Below are 20,663 nucleotides of genomic sequence, written 5' to 3'. Positions count from 1 at the left end.
AAGCCAAACTGGGGGATATCCATTAAAAGAATATTCTAACCTGGATTGCCCAAGCAAAAGAGGAGCAATAATAAATCAAAGAAGATACACCTTCGCTGAAGAGGGATATTTAAAAAGGGGACATTGTAGCCTACATTGCCAAAGCCAAACTAGGCTGAGATTGATATCCAGGTAAGAGAAATTTGATAATCCAATGTCAAGATACCTCGAGGGAGTTGTAAACAATACTACCAACAGCCAAGAGATTATATTAAAGAAAGGTAGATACGGCAGGAGAAAGGCCCATCTTGTCACAAGGAACATGGAGGAGAGAAACATAACCTGCATTGTCTATCGCAAACAGATTTTTGTGAAAACTGTTGTATTTTTGTGTAGCATTTTGGAGAAAGAAATTGGGACACGTGGCATGGCATCATGTTGAATGAATGAATGAAAATACTTTGGTAACTGAGTGTGCTAATAGCGTTAGCCCCCCCCCCCGTTCCAAGGGATTAGCTACACTCGGGCCGGTAACTTAGGCTGCCGGCCCATTACCCCCGTTCCAGCCCTTGGAACGTGGGGTTAATGCTATATTATTCCAGGGGAAGGGGATCGAACCCTAGTCAGAAGGATTCTTGGTTATAACTTTTGTGTTTGAATTTCAAAGTTATTTTTGTGAAGTAAAATTGACAAATGATTCCTGTATGATTTCTTGTGTGTATTAGTTTGAGGGACAGATATTTTGGACATTAGGTCACTTTCCTTTGGCTTTAGTTTGTTAGGTTGGGAAACCTCTGTTAGACTAGGGAAAGGTAGGCATTTGTCTCACCCCTTTACTATTTAATAAAATGGCGAATTGTGACAAACTTATACCTAAGTGTCTGTCTCAACTGCCTGACTACTCACATTGCCCTCAAATGATGTGTGCAAATTGGAATATTCCAAACAAGAGTTTGTCTCTGAGTCAAAGCATTTTAAAAATAGATCACAAACTTGGTCCATTGAGGAATGGAGGGTCACTATCATTAGGGGTAAATATCTGAAAACTCACTGCCTCCTGGGTTTGGGCATACTTGTTTCCACAGCAATAATGACTATCGTGCAAATGATATAGTGCAAAGAATCACAAACCATTTTGGCATAGTTGTTTAACGTAATAAAATGCTGATAAGAATGTAGGACAGTGGGGAACATTTCAGTCTCATCCACTGTGATTTCACTAGACTGTGTTTACATAATGTAAAACAGAGGACCTCCTGTTCAAAGTTTTCCTTTGTTCTTGTTGGTTCCAAATCCGCAGCCAACCCTGACCATTTATGTAATCTTAAATGAGAGTTTTGTTTTAAAGTTCAATGCAAACAACTGAGATTAAAGGTTAAATTGACGTAGTCTCCTTTTGACAAGCTATTTTAATTATTGTGGTGCTAACTTGCTTTTTTAAAAATTTTCATAAGGTGGAAAATGGCAACTTTGAACGGCCATTCTCAACTCCGGGAAGTCAATCCACATCGCAGTCCAAATCTAATCAAACGTTGAAGCAAGTTTTGGAGAGGTTTTACCCACAAATGTACAGGATAGGCGGTTCGGAAGAGCAAATGAGGTGAGAAAAAGGTTAATCAAATATTTGATATAGTAGGAAAATGTGTTGTATATTCTCACTGTGATGAGGATCAACAGAGGGCTCAATAGACTGTTTTGGAGTAGCAAAACAAGCTTTTATTTGGCTTTATAGATCAGTGTAGGCACAAATGTAAAAGAAAACAAGGTAGGATACATCTCTAAGCACATGAGGGAAATAGGAATGAAAAGTGGGGGGGACATTCATAAGGTTCAGGGACAGTCTCTGTTAGGGTCTTCCCCTTTGGAGTAAGGCTCCAGAAGAGTATGTGGGGTACAACATTACTTCCGGGTCAAAATTACTTCTTCTTGATCCAAGAATCAAGTACTTTGTAGTAACCTGCGTTTTATTTTCCTGAGACGCTGGCTCACAACAACATATCTCCTGAGATTCTTGGGTTCTGATTTCCACGGACCTGTATTCAGACCAGTCACGCTTAATTGTTTGGCCCTTGATCCTCCAACCCTTAGGCTCTACTCAAATCTCCAGGCAAAAACCATCCATCCTGGACCATAACTTATCCTGTACAAGTGATAGTCTATTTCTTCTCTGTCTGTCATGTGTTGATTTTCAGGCCAGCAACCATATGTCCTCCTCACATCCCATCAAGGGCAATCTTCAAGGTCTCTTGTTCTTCCGTAGTTTCAGTTTCATGGGAGCCTAGCCCCGTTCAGTTCTTTATCCTGGTCTTTTGCACCGGGCGTCGAACACTAGAGCCCACTCACTTGTCTCAAAGTACCTCAAAGGAGCAACCACGTTATGTCTTGCTCTGGAATGCTAATAGAGTTAATATTAGTCTCTGTTGGTGGACTTTCCAGTTTTACCAATGTCTGGTACCAGATCTGGTGTCTGGCCTACTACCTGGCATCTAATCACACAATGTGAGACACTGTTGTCAGACCATTCACGTTATTTAGAAAAATGTGTAAATATAAGGAATTTAAACTGTTTTGGGTTGGATACAGTGTTTAGAGGGGAAACAACGTTCCCTGCTAATAGCATTAGTGGACATTTTGGAATTGTATCTATTGTAATTGAAATGCTTACTTCTAACTAATATGAAGCACTGTGTAGATCTTGGGTGTTGTCATGCATGAAATTGTGTAATTTATTTCTGTTTATAATGTCATTTTCTAGTGTATAAGGTTTATTTGATGTAACTGCAACACACTTTAATAATTAACATAAGTTTATTGTTATTGTTCTAAGCACTTGGAGAGTATAATATTCATCAACAAGGCGGCCTTTTGGGCTTCTTCCCAAAAGGTGGTAAGAGCAGGAAGAACAGGACTTTTATTGTTTGATGATCCAAGATTTCATGGCCCCACATAAGGCAAGACCGTTTTAGATAATGGTGAAGTCACATTTAATCTTCATCAATTAGATATTCTTCACTCCTTCTCAGGTCCCGATTCTGTACTATGCTATCTGGCGTACAATCCTGTTATGTTATTTTTTATTATTTTTTTATTGTATATGGTTTAAATTAAACCTTTACAAATTCATTAGATAGAAAAAACAACAGAAAATAAAAGCATAATCACCATAAGACAATACATGACAATAAAAGAAAAAAAATGCATATATAAACTTAAAATCAAGAAATAAGTAAAAAGTTACAATTTTTCAAGCCTTATTGCAAATCACCCAAAAACTAAATTTCTTAGTTATTGGCAATAGAATATGCATGCATAGAGGATGTTTCCTTGTGGTTACTAAATAAAAAGGAGAAACAACATTCTAGCTTCCCATTTGTTAGAACAATAGGAATATTTCCCTAAAGCAGCAAAGGGGGAGAGCAGTCATAGGAGCTTAAAGTGGGAAAGCAGCTAGAGCACACTGTGACTGAGACCAATAAATAGCAATTCACTATTTTCCTCAGGTTTTCAATAATTAAAGTCCTTTAATAAAGCCTGATAGGGCCAGGCCCTCAGGTACGTTCTGAATGCTAAGACAGTGCTTCCAGAGTAGGTCCTCACTGTAGGCCAAATGATGCTGTCGCCATGCTGTCCAATATTTAGATCTTAACCCCGCAAGTGTTTTACTGTCACATTCCAGGACGAGATGTTTAATTGACTCAGATTTTACATGGCAGAATCTGCATCCCATTTCATCAATTGAGATGTGTTTCCTCCTGAACAGGATGTCCTTGGTTGGTAGGAGGTTCCACCTTAACCTAAGTAGAAGCCTGCGATAATAGCGGTTAGGAAATTGGAGCAGGATAGAGGAGATGGATCCTCTGTATTTATATTCATAAGCAAGATGGCTCATTAATGCATATGAATGGAAGGCGTCTGTAGTGACTATCCAATCAAAGTCCAGCAGGGACTTTTTAGTTCGCAAGGGGTTATTAAATAGGATCGATTCACATCTTCCCTTGAGATCAGTCAAGACTGTTGACAAATTTACCTTATCTCTCAAAAGATGATACAGGGAGTTCGGAATAGGGGCCATAATCTTGGCATATAATGTTAGTAAACGCCACTGTGCCCTAGCCAACAGAGTGGACGCCCCAAGTTTATACCTGATGGCTGAAATTGCCACTGCATTTGGAATGCCAAGTATCTGTCTCCAAATCCTGCCCTCAGTTTTATCCAGGATTTTCCCTGTGCCCACAGCAGACAATTAGAGTCCATAGATTAATTTTGACTCTATCTTTCCATCAAAGAACATTGTTGCCGGCTTCAGTGAAAAACCATCCAAACTTACAGTCAATTTTTACAATTTGTGATTCAAGCATTTTAGCCTTTTGCATTAGGATATCAGTACCTAGTTTGGATCCCTTATGTGCTCCAAAGTGCAAACCCAGATATCTGACGCTCACAGATGTTTTAATAGGGGTCCCTTCAATCTGCCAAGAGTGGTTGATGTTCCTAAGTTTTGCTCTCATGAAAGCCAAGATTTTAGTTTTAGCAGGATTCATAATAAGGCCATTATCTTTAGCATACCCAGCAAATATATTCAGGAGCCATTGCAGACCGACCCTAGTTATGTCGAAGATTAAAAACTCGTCTGCGTACGCAAGCCATATCATTTTAGAATTCCCTATTTTAGGGGCTATCAACCCTTCATTAGCTAGACAGATTGCCACATCTGACATATATTGATTAAGCAGCCAGGGGGCTAAGACACATCCCTGTCTAATCCTCCGGTAGCAGAGGATTTGTTCTGATAAGTCCCCTTTTTGGCTTAAGCGTACTTGAATCCCACTATTCCTGGATACCCCATGGATAAGCCTGATCAAACCTGCCGGAATGGCCCAGGCTACAATTTAGCCCAGAGTTTGCTGCGAACTATGCAGTCAAACGCAGCCAAAAGATCAATTGAGTCCATAAATATGCATCCCTTAGGCCTTCTCCACGCATCCCTTGAATACATTTGAGGACCAGCCCATTAATGTTGGTCATATGGCCCTTACAGAAACACGTCTGCAATCTATCGAGAGGATGGGCCAGCTTAGCCCGCTCTTCTAGGTGTGCGAGTAGAAATGCCGAAAAGATCTTACAATCGGCATCTTATTAACGAGATAGGCCGATAGTTCTTCGGATCGGTTCTCCTGCCACATTTGAAGATGGGAATCACGTGGGCCATACTTCAAGAGAATGGCGCGACCCCTGTACTAAGAATATCTTTGAATGCAAGGTACAGCAAATTCACCCAAAGTTTTCGGTCCGCCTTGAAGATTGCATTAGTTAGACCATTTGTTCCAGGGGCCCGTGATTTTTTAAACTTAATTAGTAGAGAATGTATAAAACTAATATCCAGAAGGGGCTCCCACTTGATGTTATCCAAATTATTAATAATGTCCTTCTCCTCAAATTGATCCTTCATGGGGGTCCCAAACCTTCTTTCAAAGAACTCAACCCAAACCAATTTGGCATAGAGTTTAACTGGGTAACCGCATAGTCGGGTCTTTTTTTAAACAAAAAATTGCACAAGTATTATTTTATGGCTCGGAAGCCCTACTACATCGACCCCAAGATATATGGGAGAAATTAGAGGGCCAGTTCTGGCGCACCTTGCTGCGACTTCCGAATACAGTACCAGTATGTGTCATCAGACAAGAATTAAAGTTACAATCACTGGAATCCCTATGGAAGTCAGTGGCTTTCTATGGGAAGTGCAGGTATGAAAAAGATATTGCACCCTTTGAAATCCTTAACTCAACTGAAAATAAATGTGATAAATAACTGATCCAGTGGTATGTAGAGATTGAAAAGATTCTGCAGTATAATGATACCAGTCCAGAAGCGTTAGAAGTAAATCCAATCAAAGTTAAGCAAAAATTGCAAGACAGGGACTGGGCCAACACGTTGGAGAATTGTGATCAAGTGAAACTGAGCTTTTCAAGATCACTAGAAAGAAAGGGCATGAACTCCGTCCCAAACTACCTGCCGAAATTCCTGTCATGGTACAATCGCGATACGTTGCTTAAGTGTAGGCTTAATTGCATACCAACGGGTGAAGTTCTGTGGGCATGGAAGAGGCCATGAATTGAAGATGATGTATGTACCTTTTGCAAGAAGAAAGATATGGTAGAGAAACTAAGCCATTGGGTAACAGTCTGTGACTCATAAAAGAAATGAGACAACTCTACCTATGAAAATATATTATGTGTGAAAGTTTGCTGTGTCGAAAATTATGAATGGTGGGACCAGGTGATAATTGGAGAACAGACCGGTTTAATAATTGCTGTGTTGAAATTTATTGGCAGAGTATTAATGATGAAGAAGGAATTGAATGGAATAATAGGTATATAATTGTATATATTTACTTTCACTGTTGTTATATATTATGTTTTATGGTCCTTTTTATAAGATGATGTAATAATGTTAAAGGTTTTGGGATCTTGGCCATTAACTAGAGACCAAAAGGCACTGACCTGAATGTTTATCAGTACCCCTAGCATGGTTTCTGTAAGAGAGCTTTTTTTTTACTGATTTGCAGTAGTTCTTGTATTTCTGCCTAGTTTTCGTCATAAGATTGAACTGAGTAAGCCCATCCAAACTTGATCCCCGAATACCACTCAACTCCCTCCTCATAGTTGTTTTCACTGAGGCCAACTCCCCCTTAAACCAATGTACATGTCTTACAGGGCTGCACCCTTTAGTTCCTGACTTAGGGGGAATACCAGAGATCAAGACGCCTAGAAGTCTCTGGATCTCGACTGCATTAAAGTTGTTAATTTTCCAGTCAAGGGTAGTTGTATTCAGTATAGTCCTCAAGTTTTGATTCAGGGCATTGTTCGTCTATCTGACTGCATTCCCAGCAACATTAGCTACCACCTGAGGCTTATGTTATTTATTTTACTCTCTAAACAAAAGGGAACCGACCAGTTTAAAGTTATCCCTTAGTGAATAGCTTTAGAATTACTTAAATATGTGTCTGGACCTCATTGCTAATCATCAAATTGGCCCGTTTGTGAGGAACGCAGAACCACATCCTGATTAACCTAAACATCTTGTAGGGTAAATCATTTGCTGAGACCCAACACTGAACAATAGTTAAAGTGGTTTGAGAGCTTCTTAGGACTGTGGGACTTGCACTAATGTGTGCGTTGCTATCTTCTTTACGTTGCCTGCCGCCTATCAGGTGGATCTCAGAGGAACCAAGCTCCTAAGGTCCCAATGTTTGCAAGGGTTGTTCTGGGTTACTGAGATCCAAAAACTTGAAATTAGGCGCTGGACAGTGGTTCCTTAATATCCAATGTGTATCAATTTCCACACATGTTAGGTGTTTGCAATATTTGTTGATTTACTTTTCCTTCAGCAATTCACACGTTGGTTGTCACTCTTGTGACCAACATATTCTTTGCTAAAACTTAATATGCGGTACAGAGTATGTGATATACTTTTATTCCATCAGTGCCGACAAGTGTTTCAACCTTTGAGGACATTCTTAAGGCTGCATATTGGTGACATGAGTGACATGGTGCACAGTGAATGGTGATAGAGGAACATTTATAATTATTAAATGAAAGCCCATAATTCGTTGTCAGTATTTGACGGCGAGACCATAGTTAGCAAGTTCTTAAACAATGTTAATAGTCCCGTGACATTGTTATTGTTTCATGGCATTGTTAGCAAAATACAAAAGGGAAGGACATTTTTGATTAGTTTGGGGAGGTAAAAGGAGAGATAAATTGCTCTTTAGTTGCCTTGTTAGTTGGTCTAATAATGATTTGTGTAAGCTTATGAGGTTGGTTGAGTATAGCTTACCAAATGTATGGTTAGCGTATTCCCGGATGGTTGGAATTGAAATTCTTATATTCAGCAATGGTAAAGGGTGAAACCTGTGTGGAAAGAAATTGAGATAGTAATGAATTCTCCTATGTTGGTCCTGATGCTAATGGTTCCATGGTTGGTTTGGATTTCTTAGTGCCCCCATTAGGTGCCATTCGTCAGCTTTAAGAGAAAGGGGGCACAGGGCCCGGTCATGCCACCAATCAGTGTTGGCTATGGTCGTGTGTTAGTAAGCTAGATAAGTAGCGTGCCAAAATAAAGCAGTGAAATCTACAAATCCACTGCTCAGTACATACGGAATGAGGAAAGTCCTCCATAGCGTTAATGGGGTTCCATGGTGTGTTAGCCTATTGCTCCTGTGCCGAGGATCTTGCGTGCCCGACCTATGCAGTGAATACTTGTAAACAGCAATCAATATTTACAATGTGCGAAAGTTCCTTCATGGTGTTTGTAGGGGGTTCCCAGGCATGTTAAATTAAATGGTCCTGTGTTGAGGCAAGTGTGTTGCCCACTCCCGTTAGTACGTGTCACTTTCAGTAAGTAGTTAAGTTGTTGTGGGCGCCTCTACACTGTTGACGTGGGTTCATTATCTTGCCCCAATAGTTGAATGTAGCCCCAGTGATTATGGCATAAATGCTGTGTTGGTTCAGCTTCATGTAAATTAGAAAAACAAACGTGGTTTTAGGGAGTGTGGTTTTCAAACTTTCGCTTGCCTATAAGTGCTGTATTCCTTAACGTTGCATCAATGACAGGGTGCTTGATTAATTTAAGAGTTCCAAGGTACCAATGCTACAATTCCACTGCTCAGTACATACATAATCAGGACATTCCTCCATGGCGTTAATCCGGGTTCCATGGTGCGTTAAACTATTGCTCATGTGAAGAGGATCTTGCGTGCCCCACTGATGCAGTGAAAATGTAACCAGTAAACAATATTTACAATGCGCGGAAGTTCCTTCATGGCGTTTGGTGGGGGGTCCCAAGCGCGTTAAATTTAAATGGTCCTGTGCCGAGGCAAGTGTGTTGTCCACTCTCTTTTGTATGCGTCAGGTTCAGTAAATAGTTAAGCTTTTGTGGGCGCCTCTATACTGTGAAATAGGCCCATTATATTGCCCAAATGGTTGAATGTAGCCCCAGTGATTATGGCGTAAGTGCCGTGTTGGTGCAGCTTCACGTAGGTTGCAATTGAAATTTGTGGATTTACAAAAAAGTGTGGTTTTCAAATTTTCGCTTGCCTGTAAATGCTGTAATCCTTAGCGTTGCATAAATTACAAAGTGCCTATATTGGTGCCCATTTCCTACACTGCGAGACTGCAAGAGTGCTACCATTAAAGTGTAAGCTGTCCATTCATTGGTCCCGGCCAAAAAGCATTCCTATTGGTCCATGGTCAGCTGTTTGGGATGAGCCAATGACGCGGCTCGATTGCTCCCCTCAATGCACTGGGTACTATTTGGGGCTCATTTGTGCAGTGAAGTTACAGTTTGGGCAAAGCCCCCTATGGTATGTGAAAAAAGGGGGGAGGGCGCGGGGGAGGGGGAAAGGGGAACTATGTTCTGTTGGTAATACTCATTAGTCCAGAGCCTAATTTCAAGTTTTTGGATCTCAGTAACCCAGACCAACACTGAACAAGCTGTGTCTTTCACAAACAAAGTTGCTGTTGTGATACGCAAAGAAGTTCTGAATGTGTCCTTGGGATCACAACGCTAGGAGTGTCTGTAGAACTTGGTTCCAACTGAATGGCAGAAAAAAGAACAAAATAGGAACACAGGCCTCATATGGTTATTATTGTTTAATGGTAATCTATAATTCAAGCCACTGGAAATCTGGACATCAGTTATTTAAATTTAATTATATCTTGACGTTGGATGAAAGGCCCACAGCGAAACCAACGTGGAACAGGAAGTCTTTCCTCGTGTTCTATCACAGGTGGAGATAGAAGAGGGACAGACAGTCTGGTAATCAATAAGGAGACTAAGAAAGAGAAATAGACACCAGCAACAAAAATAATAACTGACTGAGTTATCCTGCAAAAGATATAGAGAGACCAACCAGACTGGCTGTGGAAGAGAGAGAAAGATGGTTGATATTGGACACAGAACCCATATGACAGGTGATACAGAAGAGGGCTGAAAATGAGAGCCATGGTAGGAACACCAGAAGCTGAAGACAAATGGAGGTTATAGAAGACGTTCTGAGTTAGAGGTCAGCAGAAGCAAGCACACCAGGAAATGGGGAGCCAGAGTCATGTGGAAACCAAGTGGGTGAGAAGTTTGCAGACCCACGGCACCCCAGAGGAAGGCTGCAGAGCACTGAGGAGATGTAAAAGGCAAATCCTGGTAACGTGGTTGAAGCAGAGGAAAGAGAAATACTGCACGTTCTGACTTGAAGTCAGAGGGGGTCATTCCAAGTTTGGTGGTATCCCGCCAGTAGTTCAAGCGGGATACCACCAAATGGTATTACCGTTTCTGCAGCCTGATATCCCGGTATTGCCGACATATTACAGGTGGCAGGAATACCAGTATATTCCCCATTCCATGGAGTCTGGTACCGGTCCCGGAAATATGGCTGTTTTATGCCAGTGGGGGCCTGAGTGGATGTAAATCATGTAACCCCCACCGGCAAACTTTTATTTTGCCCCTCCGGAAAAGTGCTAGTAAACGTTATTACTGGCATTTTTTTCTTGACCTGCAAACTTTTAAAGAGCCCCAAAGTCCCTCAAACAAGTGATCATTTAAAATGGAAAATATTATTCAGCATGGATTGACTGTTTTTGCTCCTACCTGCTCAATATGCTTTAGATGTTCTGACTCAAGTTTCAACAGGCAAAGCTTTCTTTTTGCTTTGTGCTCCCCTGTTCTAACAGTTTTGACTCCCATTGTGTGCTCATTTTGGCTTGGTCCTCAATGTGCTTTAGGGATTTTGTCTCGTAGTGCCAGTATACAATTGCATTGGTCCCCATTGCTCAGGATGGTTGTAGAGCGTTGACTCCACTGTCCAGCATTCATTGCTTCTTTATTACTTTTCCTTGTTATGGTGCTCTAGATACTGTCACTCCAAAGTCCAGCATGCCATTTTTTGTTTTAGCACCCGGTGAAGTGTGCTCAGACAATCAGGTGGCTGGAACCGCAGGCGATAAATACGCACTGCACCACCCGTTGTTTCCACCCACTGAGGCCCTTCCCCAGGTGGCACCATCTTGATTGTGGGGAGGCAACAGGGAGCGTTTCCCTGTTGCCTCCCCGCCCAACGCCAACACCTCCCAAAACAAACCTTAGCCTTCTCCAAAGGAAGGCACATTTCCGCAAAGGAGAAACTCTTGCAAGTTGAAATGCCTTATTAATAAGAGGCTGGGCATGTTGCAATCAGGAGAGGACAGAAATAAACATTACCTGGGAAGAGACACTGTTGAAAGTGGAAATGCCCTGCTAATATGGCAGGTGTGATACTGCTGGGATGGGAAAGAAAGGAATAGTCCCTAGAAGGAGAAACTGTTGAGAGTTGAAATGCCATTTTAATAGGAGAACGGTATGCTTCAAAGAATATTGCATGTTGGAGCTACTTGTGAACAGTACTAACAGGAACCTGAAGTAACACTACTACTTGTGAGTTTGGATATAGAGAATATCGCATAGTGGAGCATGTAGTGATATGTACATCTGCAAACCGCACCAAAGATAATATTCCTGAAAGTTAATACAAATCTTGATGAAATGCTGAAACATGGAAAACAGGATAGAACACTTTGTGGAAAGAATAATGACTGCATCCTTGAGAGCCCTCTGTCACGGTATGATAAAGCTGTGTATAAAAAAACTGATGCCTTATAAGAATAAAACCATTTTCTGGAACAAAATGTGTACTTTAGAGTTAATGTGCTTTCCCCTAATGCATTGCTCTGTGGCTTTGAACTGGAAGTGTACTTCATGGGGTAGCTGCCTGGTGGCCATGTGGCTTGTTTGCTAAAAGGGTATATTCCACTCTCACATTTCAGGTTAGAATGGTGTTTTTGTGGATTTTGAAACCCACCATAACATTGATTGATCTTGATAAACATACCCCAGTCCTCGAATCACAAGGTCAGACTATACAACACTGAGGTTGAATTGTCTGCATCCTTGTCTATCTTGGGTTGATAGAGCTGTATATACAATAGTGCTGTCCTATTAGGACAAAGACACATTTTTAGAGCCAAATGTGTGCTTTTGAGCTAATTTGCATTCCCACTATTTATTTATTTATTTATTTATTGTGCATTTGTAAGGCACTTATACATCAATTAAATCGTGTTTCAAAGCACCCACAGGGCAACGGGGAGGGAACATGGGAGTGAAAGGAAAATATAATAGCAATGAAGAGAAGAAAGAAGGGGTCCTACTAGGCCTTGTGAGCATTCAGAATGTGCAAGTGCAGAGAGAGAGAATGGACGAGGGAGGGGGGTAAGTGCTAGAGTTCTGCAGAGGGAAGTGCTAGAGAGTACGATTGCACGCAGTTGTTAAGTGCCTGACAGAGATCACTTGGTAAGATTGGTCAGCTGCTAGTACAATAAGTGCAGGCATGTGAGACAGGCCAGTGGGCACCAAAAGGCAATTGCTGGGAGTGGGCAGAGGCTGAAGGTGATTAGGAGGTAGCAGGACCCAGAAGGACACATATGGGCCCTGGTCACCAATCCCAGCGACTGAGGGTTTTAGCAAGGAAGGGAGAGGGGGAAGGAAGAGGTGAAAAGGAAAGTCTTGAGGAGCATCTGGAATTTGAGGAGATCTGGCTCAAGGCAGAGAGTAAGGGGGAGGCTGTTCCAGAGGAGGGAGCCAGTTGAGGAAAGAGATTGGCCACCAGCTTGCTGTTTAGAGAAGTGCTTCCCATGCAGAGAGTTGGCAACAGAGGAGCATAAAGATCTAGGGAGGGTATTTGGTGAGAGCCAGTTTTATATAGCGTGGTCCTCGGCCCAGAAAGCCTTATGGATGATGCAGATGGATGTTAATTTGATCCGTGCAGCAATCGGGAGCGAGTGGAAAGATTTTAAGGCTGGGGAGATGCAGTCCCTTGGCTTGAGGCCAAGGATAAGTCTTGCAGCCCTATTCTAGATAAACTGGAGGGGGCAGAGAGAGTAAAAGAGTAGATTAGGAAAAGGCTGTTGCAGTAGTCCAGCCTACAGAGTACCAGAGCTCTAGAAACATTAAGTTTCTGGGGGAAAGTGAGGAAATGAAGGATTCCTTTGAGGAGGTGGAGTTGAAAGTGGGCCTTCTTGGCAAGGTCCAGGATGTAAGGTAGGAAGGAGAGAGAGGAGTCGAAGAAGACTCCAAAGTTTTTGGCTTCAGATGAAGGAGAAGAGCGAAAGCCCATAGAGGGTGGCCATAGTGAAGGGAATAATGAGGGGACAGGAGTCCCAATGGGAAGGATCTCAGTCTTGCTGGCGTGGAGGCAGAGATCATTGGAGGCACACCAGGACTGGATGGCAGATAGGCAGTCTGGAAGGATGGGGGAAGCAAGAAGAGGATCAGAGGGAGGTTTGAAGAAGAGTTGTGGTTCATCTGCATAACACTGGACGTAAGGAGAGAAAGTGGAAATTAGGTGTGAAAGCAGAGCAAGATAGATGTTAAAGAGCCAGGGAGAAAGGTTGGAGCCATGGAGAACTCCACAGGTAGAGCTAGAGGTGGGAGAGGAGAAAGAGCCCAGGATAACCTGGGAGGGACAGTCAGTGAAGAAGGTGGTCAGCCAGTCCAGTGCACATTCCGGGATACCACGGGTTTCGTGGAGATGTTTTATGAGGATGGAGTGGTTGACTGTATCAAATGCAGAGGAGAGATCATGTAGAATGAGAACAGCTGGAGACTTTGAGTCAAGAGATGTGAGCAGTTCTTCATGGGTGTTCAGGAGAGCAGTTTCCGTGCGTCTGGATCCTTGGAATCCAGATTGATGGTTGTGTAGGCAACCGATAAGCTCAGTGTGCTGCGTCAATTGGGGGAACACTAGCTTTTTCAAAAGTTTCCCAAGGAAGGGGATGATAGAGATGGGGTGGTAGTTAGCTGGACACGAGGGGATGGCGGAAGGTCTTTCAGGAAGGGGCGCACAAGAGAGTGCATGAGGGAAGAGGGGAAAGACCCAGTACCAAGAGAGTGATTGCAGGAATCAGTAAGTGCAGGGGCAAGTGAGCTGATATTGTCCTTGATAGTTCTGGAAGAAAAGCAGGAGACCTGTTTGTAGGAGACCTTCATAGAGCGGACAACACTGCATGACCTCATCAGATGTGAGAGGAGAGAAGGTGGAGAGAAAGGTGGGGGGGTGAGATGCCATAAGTGGCAGGGGTATGGAGCGGACGGAGGGAGTGAGAAGAGAGAGTGCTTAGTATGTACTGCGTTTTTGCAGTGAAGTGTGTGGCCAATACATTGCAGAGGGCCTGACAGGGAAGAGGTGAGGTGGAGACTATGGAATGGTTGGCTGGTTCGTTGCAGATTTTGAAGATTTAAGCCGTGTTGTTAGATGCACCAGAGACACGAGCATGGATGTGGGCCCTTTTCTTGGACTGATTGGAGAGTCAGTATTGTTTTTGGAGAATGCAACAGGCCAGTTTGTCAGAGGGTGAGCCTGGGGTCTGCCACTTCCGTTAAGCCGCTCTGCACTTGCGTTTTAGGGCTGCAAGTTCATAATCGTACACTTGGTGGCATGTTTCAGGTGGATCCTCATGACACATGAGTGTTAGTGATGGCAAGATCGAGCTTGCTGAGAGCGGAGTCAGATGTAGAGGCTGCAGTGGGGGAGATGGGCGGATGAAGGTTTAATGCGAAGCCAGCAGCTGACAATCGTTTCATCGGACAGATGTCAGTGAATGAGGTTGGCAGAGCTGGGGGAGATGCGGTCAGATGGCAGAGAGGACCCAGGTGAGAGGAGAGGAGGGAGTGGTCTGACCAGGAGAATGGGGTGGTGAGTGCGGCGGAGAGCAAAAGATAGTCTGGATCAAGGCATCGAGAGTGTGTCCAGCTCAGTGGGTAGGACCAGAGGTGAGAATGGAGGAGGAGTGTAAGGTTCAGAGGTCACGGAAGAGAACGGAAACCATGATTGAGGAATCAAGGTGGATGTTGAAGTCACCCTGGAGAAGGAGTTTAGAGGTAGATGTGAGGAGAGATGAGCGGAAAGCAGCCCGTTCTGAGAGGAACATGGTGATAGGACCAGGTGGTCTGTAGATGGTGTAAATGGACAGGGAAGAAGTGGGAGAGATGACAAGCTTGCAGACCAGGCTCTCAAAGGAGGGGTATGGCTGGGTGGGTATGAGGGAAGAAGGGACCCACAAATATCAGGGCATCCCCACCACCAGCACGGTTAGGGTGAGGCTTGTAGATGATCTTTTAGCCATTGGTGAGAAGGGAGTCAAAAGTAGTGACTGAGCTGGCATTGAACCACGAGTCAGTAAGAGCGAGGATATCGAGGTCAAGGTCTTCAAGGAGGAGACAGATGTCAGCAGAGTGTTGCATTGCTTTGCAATGCATTGCTCACTGGCTCTGAACTACAGATGAATATTCAGAAATAGCTACTGAGCGGTGGTGTGTTATTTGTGGCTTGTTAATATTCTCATCTAGTAATAATTAAAGTGATTGACCATAGAAAAGAGAAGAAAAAAATATTTGCAAATGCATGAATATCAGAAACACCATTGAGAGGAAAATACTAAGAATCATTGTGTAGCCACGAATAAAAACTTGTGCAAACCCGGACATAATAAATATACGCTAGATAGAAGTTTGGGTCAAACGTTATGGGATTGCAAGTCAAAGTTCAATCCATCAAGAAATAACTGTCTTGTCAAATTTGCCAAGGTTACATAAAACTTGCAAATGTATCTCTTGTGTTCAGTTTTGTTTTTAATAATTTAATTCCAAGTTTCAGCATAGAGCCCTTCTTTGCAACTTCACTTTCTTAATGTGTTCTAATTATTGAGAGCGTATGTTTCAACATGCAGTGCTTCTTTTCGTGCCTCTGTCATCAATTAATTGCTTCTTCCAAGTTTGGGCCTTATTGGTTGTAGACATTTTGGCCCAGCTTTCCTGTTTTGGACATCTGCTGATGAAGCCTCAATCAGGTCAAGAGCCTGGTCTTTGGCTCTTACTCATCTCCAGGTCTGCTGTCCTCTGTATGTCCACTCAACAGGACTTCCTCCTCTCATAGCTGGTCAGAAATTCGATATATGTCCATAACCATGGGATTCATAAGTATTATCCCTATGCAAGTCTGTCTTTGAAAAGGAGGACTGTGCAAGGAGGACTTCAACATCCGGATCCAACTGTTGCAAAAAAGAAAATGCACAACTATGTTCAATTCTGATAGTAGACAAATTGAAGTAGTAATTTAAAGGTACACTAGAAGCAATTATTTCTTCAGATTTTGGTATTTTGTTAAACTGCTCCTTCTGATGAACCATATGGAATGGTGAAACACAAGTACAGGATGAAGTAGAGGATATACCAGAGGAGTAATAATTGAAATCTAACCAAAGAAAATGCACTCCGTGAAGGGAATGCACTAAATGAAATTTAATTGTGAAATCTAATCAAAGCGAGCACATCAACTCAAGCTCAGGTTGTTATGAACCCAAACCACATTAAAAATAGAAGGATGTACCAACTGAAACATGAATCATAGTAGTTGGACTTAGACAAATGCTGTGAAGTAAATGGTTTGGGAAGTAGTAAGATAATTAAATGACTCTTTTGTGATTAAAAAGGAAGACAGAATATTTTTCATTATTCAAAGAAATATCTATTCTTATAAAACTATTTACTAACCTATTTTTTATGTTCTATTTTTTCCTATTCTTTTTTTAATGTTTCAATTAAAACATTTTAATTAAATGAAGCACACTATAAGGTCTTAAATGCGCAAGAATGGGGTGGCGCTGTTGAGCAGCCCAAGATGGCTGCTTAACTCCTCAGCTCTGTGTCAGCCAACTGAAATCCTTCTGCAGTGGCGGTCCTTTGCTACATCCTGCCCAGAAATTCTGCCCACACGAATATGAAGGTGCCGGGCGACTGTGTGCCGAAAATCAGGAAGTTTGCCCCATCCATTCAGTAGTTAACCCTGTCTGCGACACGGGCTGCCTGGAGCAGCTGGGGACGGCCCGGACACCGCATAGCATTGGGCTAACTGATTGCCTTGCCCGCCTTGTCAACCTCAGTGACTGCAGTGATGGTGGCGGACACTGTGCTACTTGCGGCCGACTGAGGGCTCCGGCGGCGCCAGTGGAGTTCAACATCAGCCGGAACTGATGTTTGGATCCAGCCGCGGTGGCTTCTCCTTCCCAGAGGGCCCGCGCCGGTGTGCGCCTCGCTTCCCTGGCCATAACCCTGCCTCTTTTCTTCTCGGGAGCCGGGGCGCCGGGCTGGACCCTCCTCCTGCGTGATCTGCGGGCTCGGCCCCGGACTTGGACTGCGGCCAGGCTGTGTGGTCCGGCCGGGGTGACCCGCTCCTGCTCATCTGCGGTGGCGTGTGCCCCGGTGCCGGCTGGTGTGGCCCGCGGTGCTGCAGCCGCATTCATTCATACTTGGTGGCCCGGGCCACCCGGGGTGATGAGGCTAGCAGATCGGCCCCCTGAAGTGCCTGCTGTCTCTGCTGTGAGGAGCTGTCCGGCGAGCCTCCAGGAAAGGGCTCAACATCAGTGCCCGAGCATACAGAGGCCAGCAACACGGTAGGCACTGTCTAATTGCAGCGGAATGCGTGCTCCCAACCTTGCCCCCTGCTCAGCTATTGATTAAGGCTACGAAGTGGGCACCTGCTTGGGCGCAGGCTCGGCCGGGGGTACTAATTCTATATCCCCACATGCATTGAGTTCTGCAAGTGAGCCAGCAGCCTACTTCATCACCATTACATGCTAGCTGGCCCCCGACCCACTGTCTGCCGCTTGAAGCACTGCCCTTTTATGATCCTCCATCTGCTGGGCTGTCCGGGACACTCAAGGCCGTGTGGCAAGTACTGTCAATCAGCACTCTACATCCTTGGTTTCAGGAAGACCCCTAAATGATGGCTGTGCTGCGACCGACTCCTGCCGTGACTACTACCAGGGGCTAACCTGCTGATACGCCATCCATACTCCAGCGTGACTCCTTTTGGTGGACATGTCCTGCACGTGGGAGGGCTGCACCTAGAATACAATGGAGAGCACTATTTACACACCACTCGCCCACCAGCTCGCTCCGCCCTGGGGGTCCTGTGTTGCGTTTTGGACACTCTAACGCCTTACACCACTACGACCTGTGGCTAAAGTGGGGGAAATACCTCAAGAAATTGACCTTCGGCCCGACCTTCGCCGGCCCGCACATCACACCTTAGCCTCCGCGCAGGTGGGGGGGCCACCACGCCACACACTTGCCTCCACTTCCAGCTCGGATCTCGGGCCTTCCCCACCTGGGCTGTACACTGCAACCGCTCGGAGCATAACCCACAGGGCTAAGATACTGTGTGACCCCAACTCTGCAATGTCTGTGGGTTGTTGTTAGGCAGAAACCTGTGCAGTTCCCTCTGGGACCGCTGCAAAAGATTTAAGACTACAGGTGTTTGGCAGTAAACCCACTTGGTAGCAGTCTGTACCACACAGATTCACTTGGTAGCTGTGGCTGAGCAGTCAGACTTCCCTCAACAAGAGTTAGGCAGTATACAGAGTATTCACAATAGGTCAAAAGAACACGGTAGAACAAGCAAACACTGACCAGAGCTTGGTGTAAAAGAGATATAATTATTTATTTAAAAATCACATCTAATAAAACACACAGGCACTAATATTAAGCAGTTCAAAAACACGGTCACTAAAAGATATACACTCCCATAAAAGAATATTAGACAAGTCTTAAGTAAAGCCCCACTTATTTTCAGACAGCGGTGAGCGCTTAACGCAGATGGCACTCTAATAATTCCGTTTTAAAAGGGAGAGAAAGGCAGAGTATAAATTGAAACCGATCCCAACACTTTCACAAGAACACAGCAAGAGAGGAAGGCAGAGTCAAACCGTGAAGGTAGAGTTCAGAAAGCCGGATCCACTTTAAGAGGATCAGAACGAAATGTGTCCAAGGTCACACGGTTGAAAAGTGCACAAAAGTCTCAAAAAGGTTCAGGAAGAGTTGGACCAAAAGAAAGGGACCAGTTAGATGGTCAAGGCAGCCAGCCCAGTCCAGAAGGTTAAGGGATTATTATTACCTTGTAGCAATCTTTAGAAAGGGAGGCCTGGCAGACACGGTACCTTAAAGTGGTGAGAATACTCCAGCGGGGGCAGTTGTTCCTGGCAGCGGATGCAAGTCGGTGCTTCGTCCATGGGAAGAGAGGATCTCGTCGGGGAGGAAGACAGGAGTCTGTTCCACTGCCAGGGAAGAAACCAGCCGCAGAGTTCTCAGTTAAAAGGAGCGGTCCTTTTATTCGCAGTCCAGTGTTAAGTGGCTATCCGGCTGCCGGGGTGCTTGGCATGGGCAATTCGACCACAAGATGTCCTGGGATGCGAGGAAAAGAAGGTAAACTGGTTGTGGCCACCAGTCAGGGGAAGAAGACTCTCCAGCCGGGAGATCTTCTCTGTCATCGGAAAGTGGTGAGTCTGTTCCGCAGGGCTCCACCGGTGGTGTCGTCGTAGCAGGTCGGCTCAGCTTCTCCCTCGTCGGATTCTCAGGTCCTGTGGCGACTTCTGAAGTTCCAGTCCCCAAAGTCCTGCTTTTATGCAGCACACCCCCATTCACTCAGCCTAGCTGTCAATCAAACATGCTAAGTGGTGAGCCGGCCGGCTCACCACTTGGGCCAATCACACCAGAGTGCGACTTGAGTTACCAAGGTAACTCAGTCCCGGGTGCCTAAACCCCCTCCCACACCCCCTGTGATATCCAGACAGAGTGGCACCACTTTTGGAGGCTTCTGTGGAGAAGCCCGCCAAAAGTGGAACAAAGGCTCGACTTGCGTTGGAGTCACGGAAGAGAACACAAACGCCATTTTAGAATCGAGTCCTTGCAAAAAATACCAACCGGCGAATTAATATTAAATAAATAAACCGGCGGTATTTTCGAGGCTATGAGAATTAAATAATTAAAGTTGGTAGCCTCGAACAATGGGAAAATCCCATAGGGATATATTCGCGGTCGAATATAAAAAGTAGTATCCACTGCCACCAGCCAAAACTCGATCGGGGGGACGGAGACGTGCCCCCTCGACTAACAGACTCCAGGGCAATCGAATTGCCCCGACCAGTATGTCCACAATATGATGGTTTGTACTGGTTTCTGTTCATAATTTGGGACTAGTAAAGCCAATGGTGACTTTACATGCCCTGGGAGACAGTAGTCAGTCCCAAGGTATGGAGTCTATGGTGGGGTGTCACTATGACAGCCCTGTCACTGCACGGAGGGTGCTGTGTAACACACATAGTAAAAACACATGAGACCCTATGGAGTAAAGGACCCCATAGCCCATAAAACACATTAACAGTCAAAGGAACACTATAAATCATGTCCAAGAGTGGGAGAAAAAGAGTCTCACTCTTGGCAGGAGAAAAAAAACAAACTCCAGAAATCCAGCAAAGCTGCTGGGGGACTCACTAGGTTAGGAAATTCAGCCTAAAGAGAGAATTCTCCCTAACAGCGCGCACGCGGACTGCCTGCTATTAGTGGCACCGTACTTAGCGGTGCCACTAATAGCGGTGAGCCGGGTCGTAATTCGCATGGGGATTTAACGTTACCAGTATTCCATTACCGGTAACGTTAAATCTCTACCGCCTACCGTGTAATGAGGCCCAATGACTGGAAATGACTTATGAGGAAGGTTCAGAGTAGGAGTTACAGAGATGGCAGAATCCTAGTAGGAATTCGAA

General features: G+C 44.3%; 1 protein-coding gene across 1 annotated transcript in view; it reads left to right on the top strand.

Annotated features, from left to right (window-relative positions):
* PLEKHH2 (pleckstrin homology, MyTH4 and FERM domain containing H2) overlaps window positions 1–20,663 on the top strand; it is a 1,974,292-nt gene that overhangs the window by 1,675,845 nt on the left and 277,784 nt on the right. The window contains exon 25 of the mRNA XM_069608462.1: window positions 1,434–1,579. Within this exon, the coding sequence (XP_069464563.1) occupies window positions 1,434–1,579 (146 nt within the window). The remainder of the gene's footprint in view (window positions 1–1,433; window positions 1,580–20,663) is intronic.

Source organism: Ambystoma mexicanum, chromosome 4q (assembly GCF_040938575.1).
Source record: "Ambystoma mexicanum isolate Mex_15411 chromosome 4q, UKY_AmexF1_1, whole genome shotgun sequence".
Taxonomy (NCBI): Eukaryota; Metazoa; Chordata; class Amphibia; order Caudata; family Ambystomatidae; genus Ambystoma; species Ambystoma mexicanum.
The sequence above is the reverse complement of the archived record's forward strand: the minus strand, read 5'-3'. Positions and strand labels throughout refer to the sequence as shown.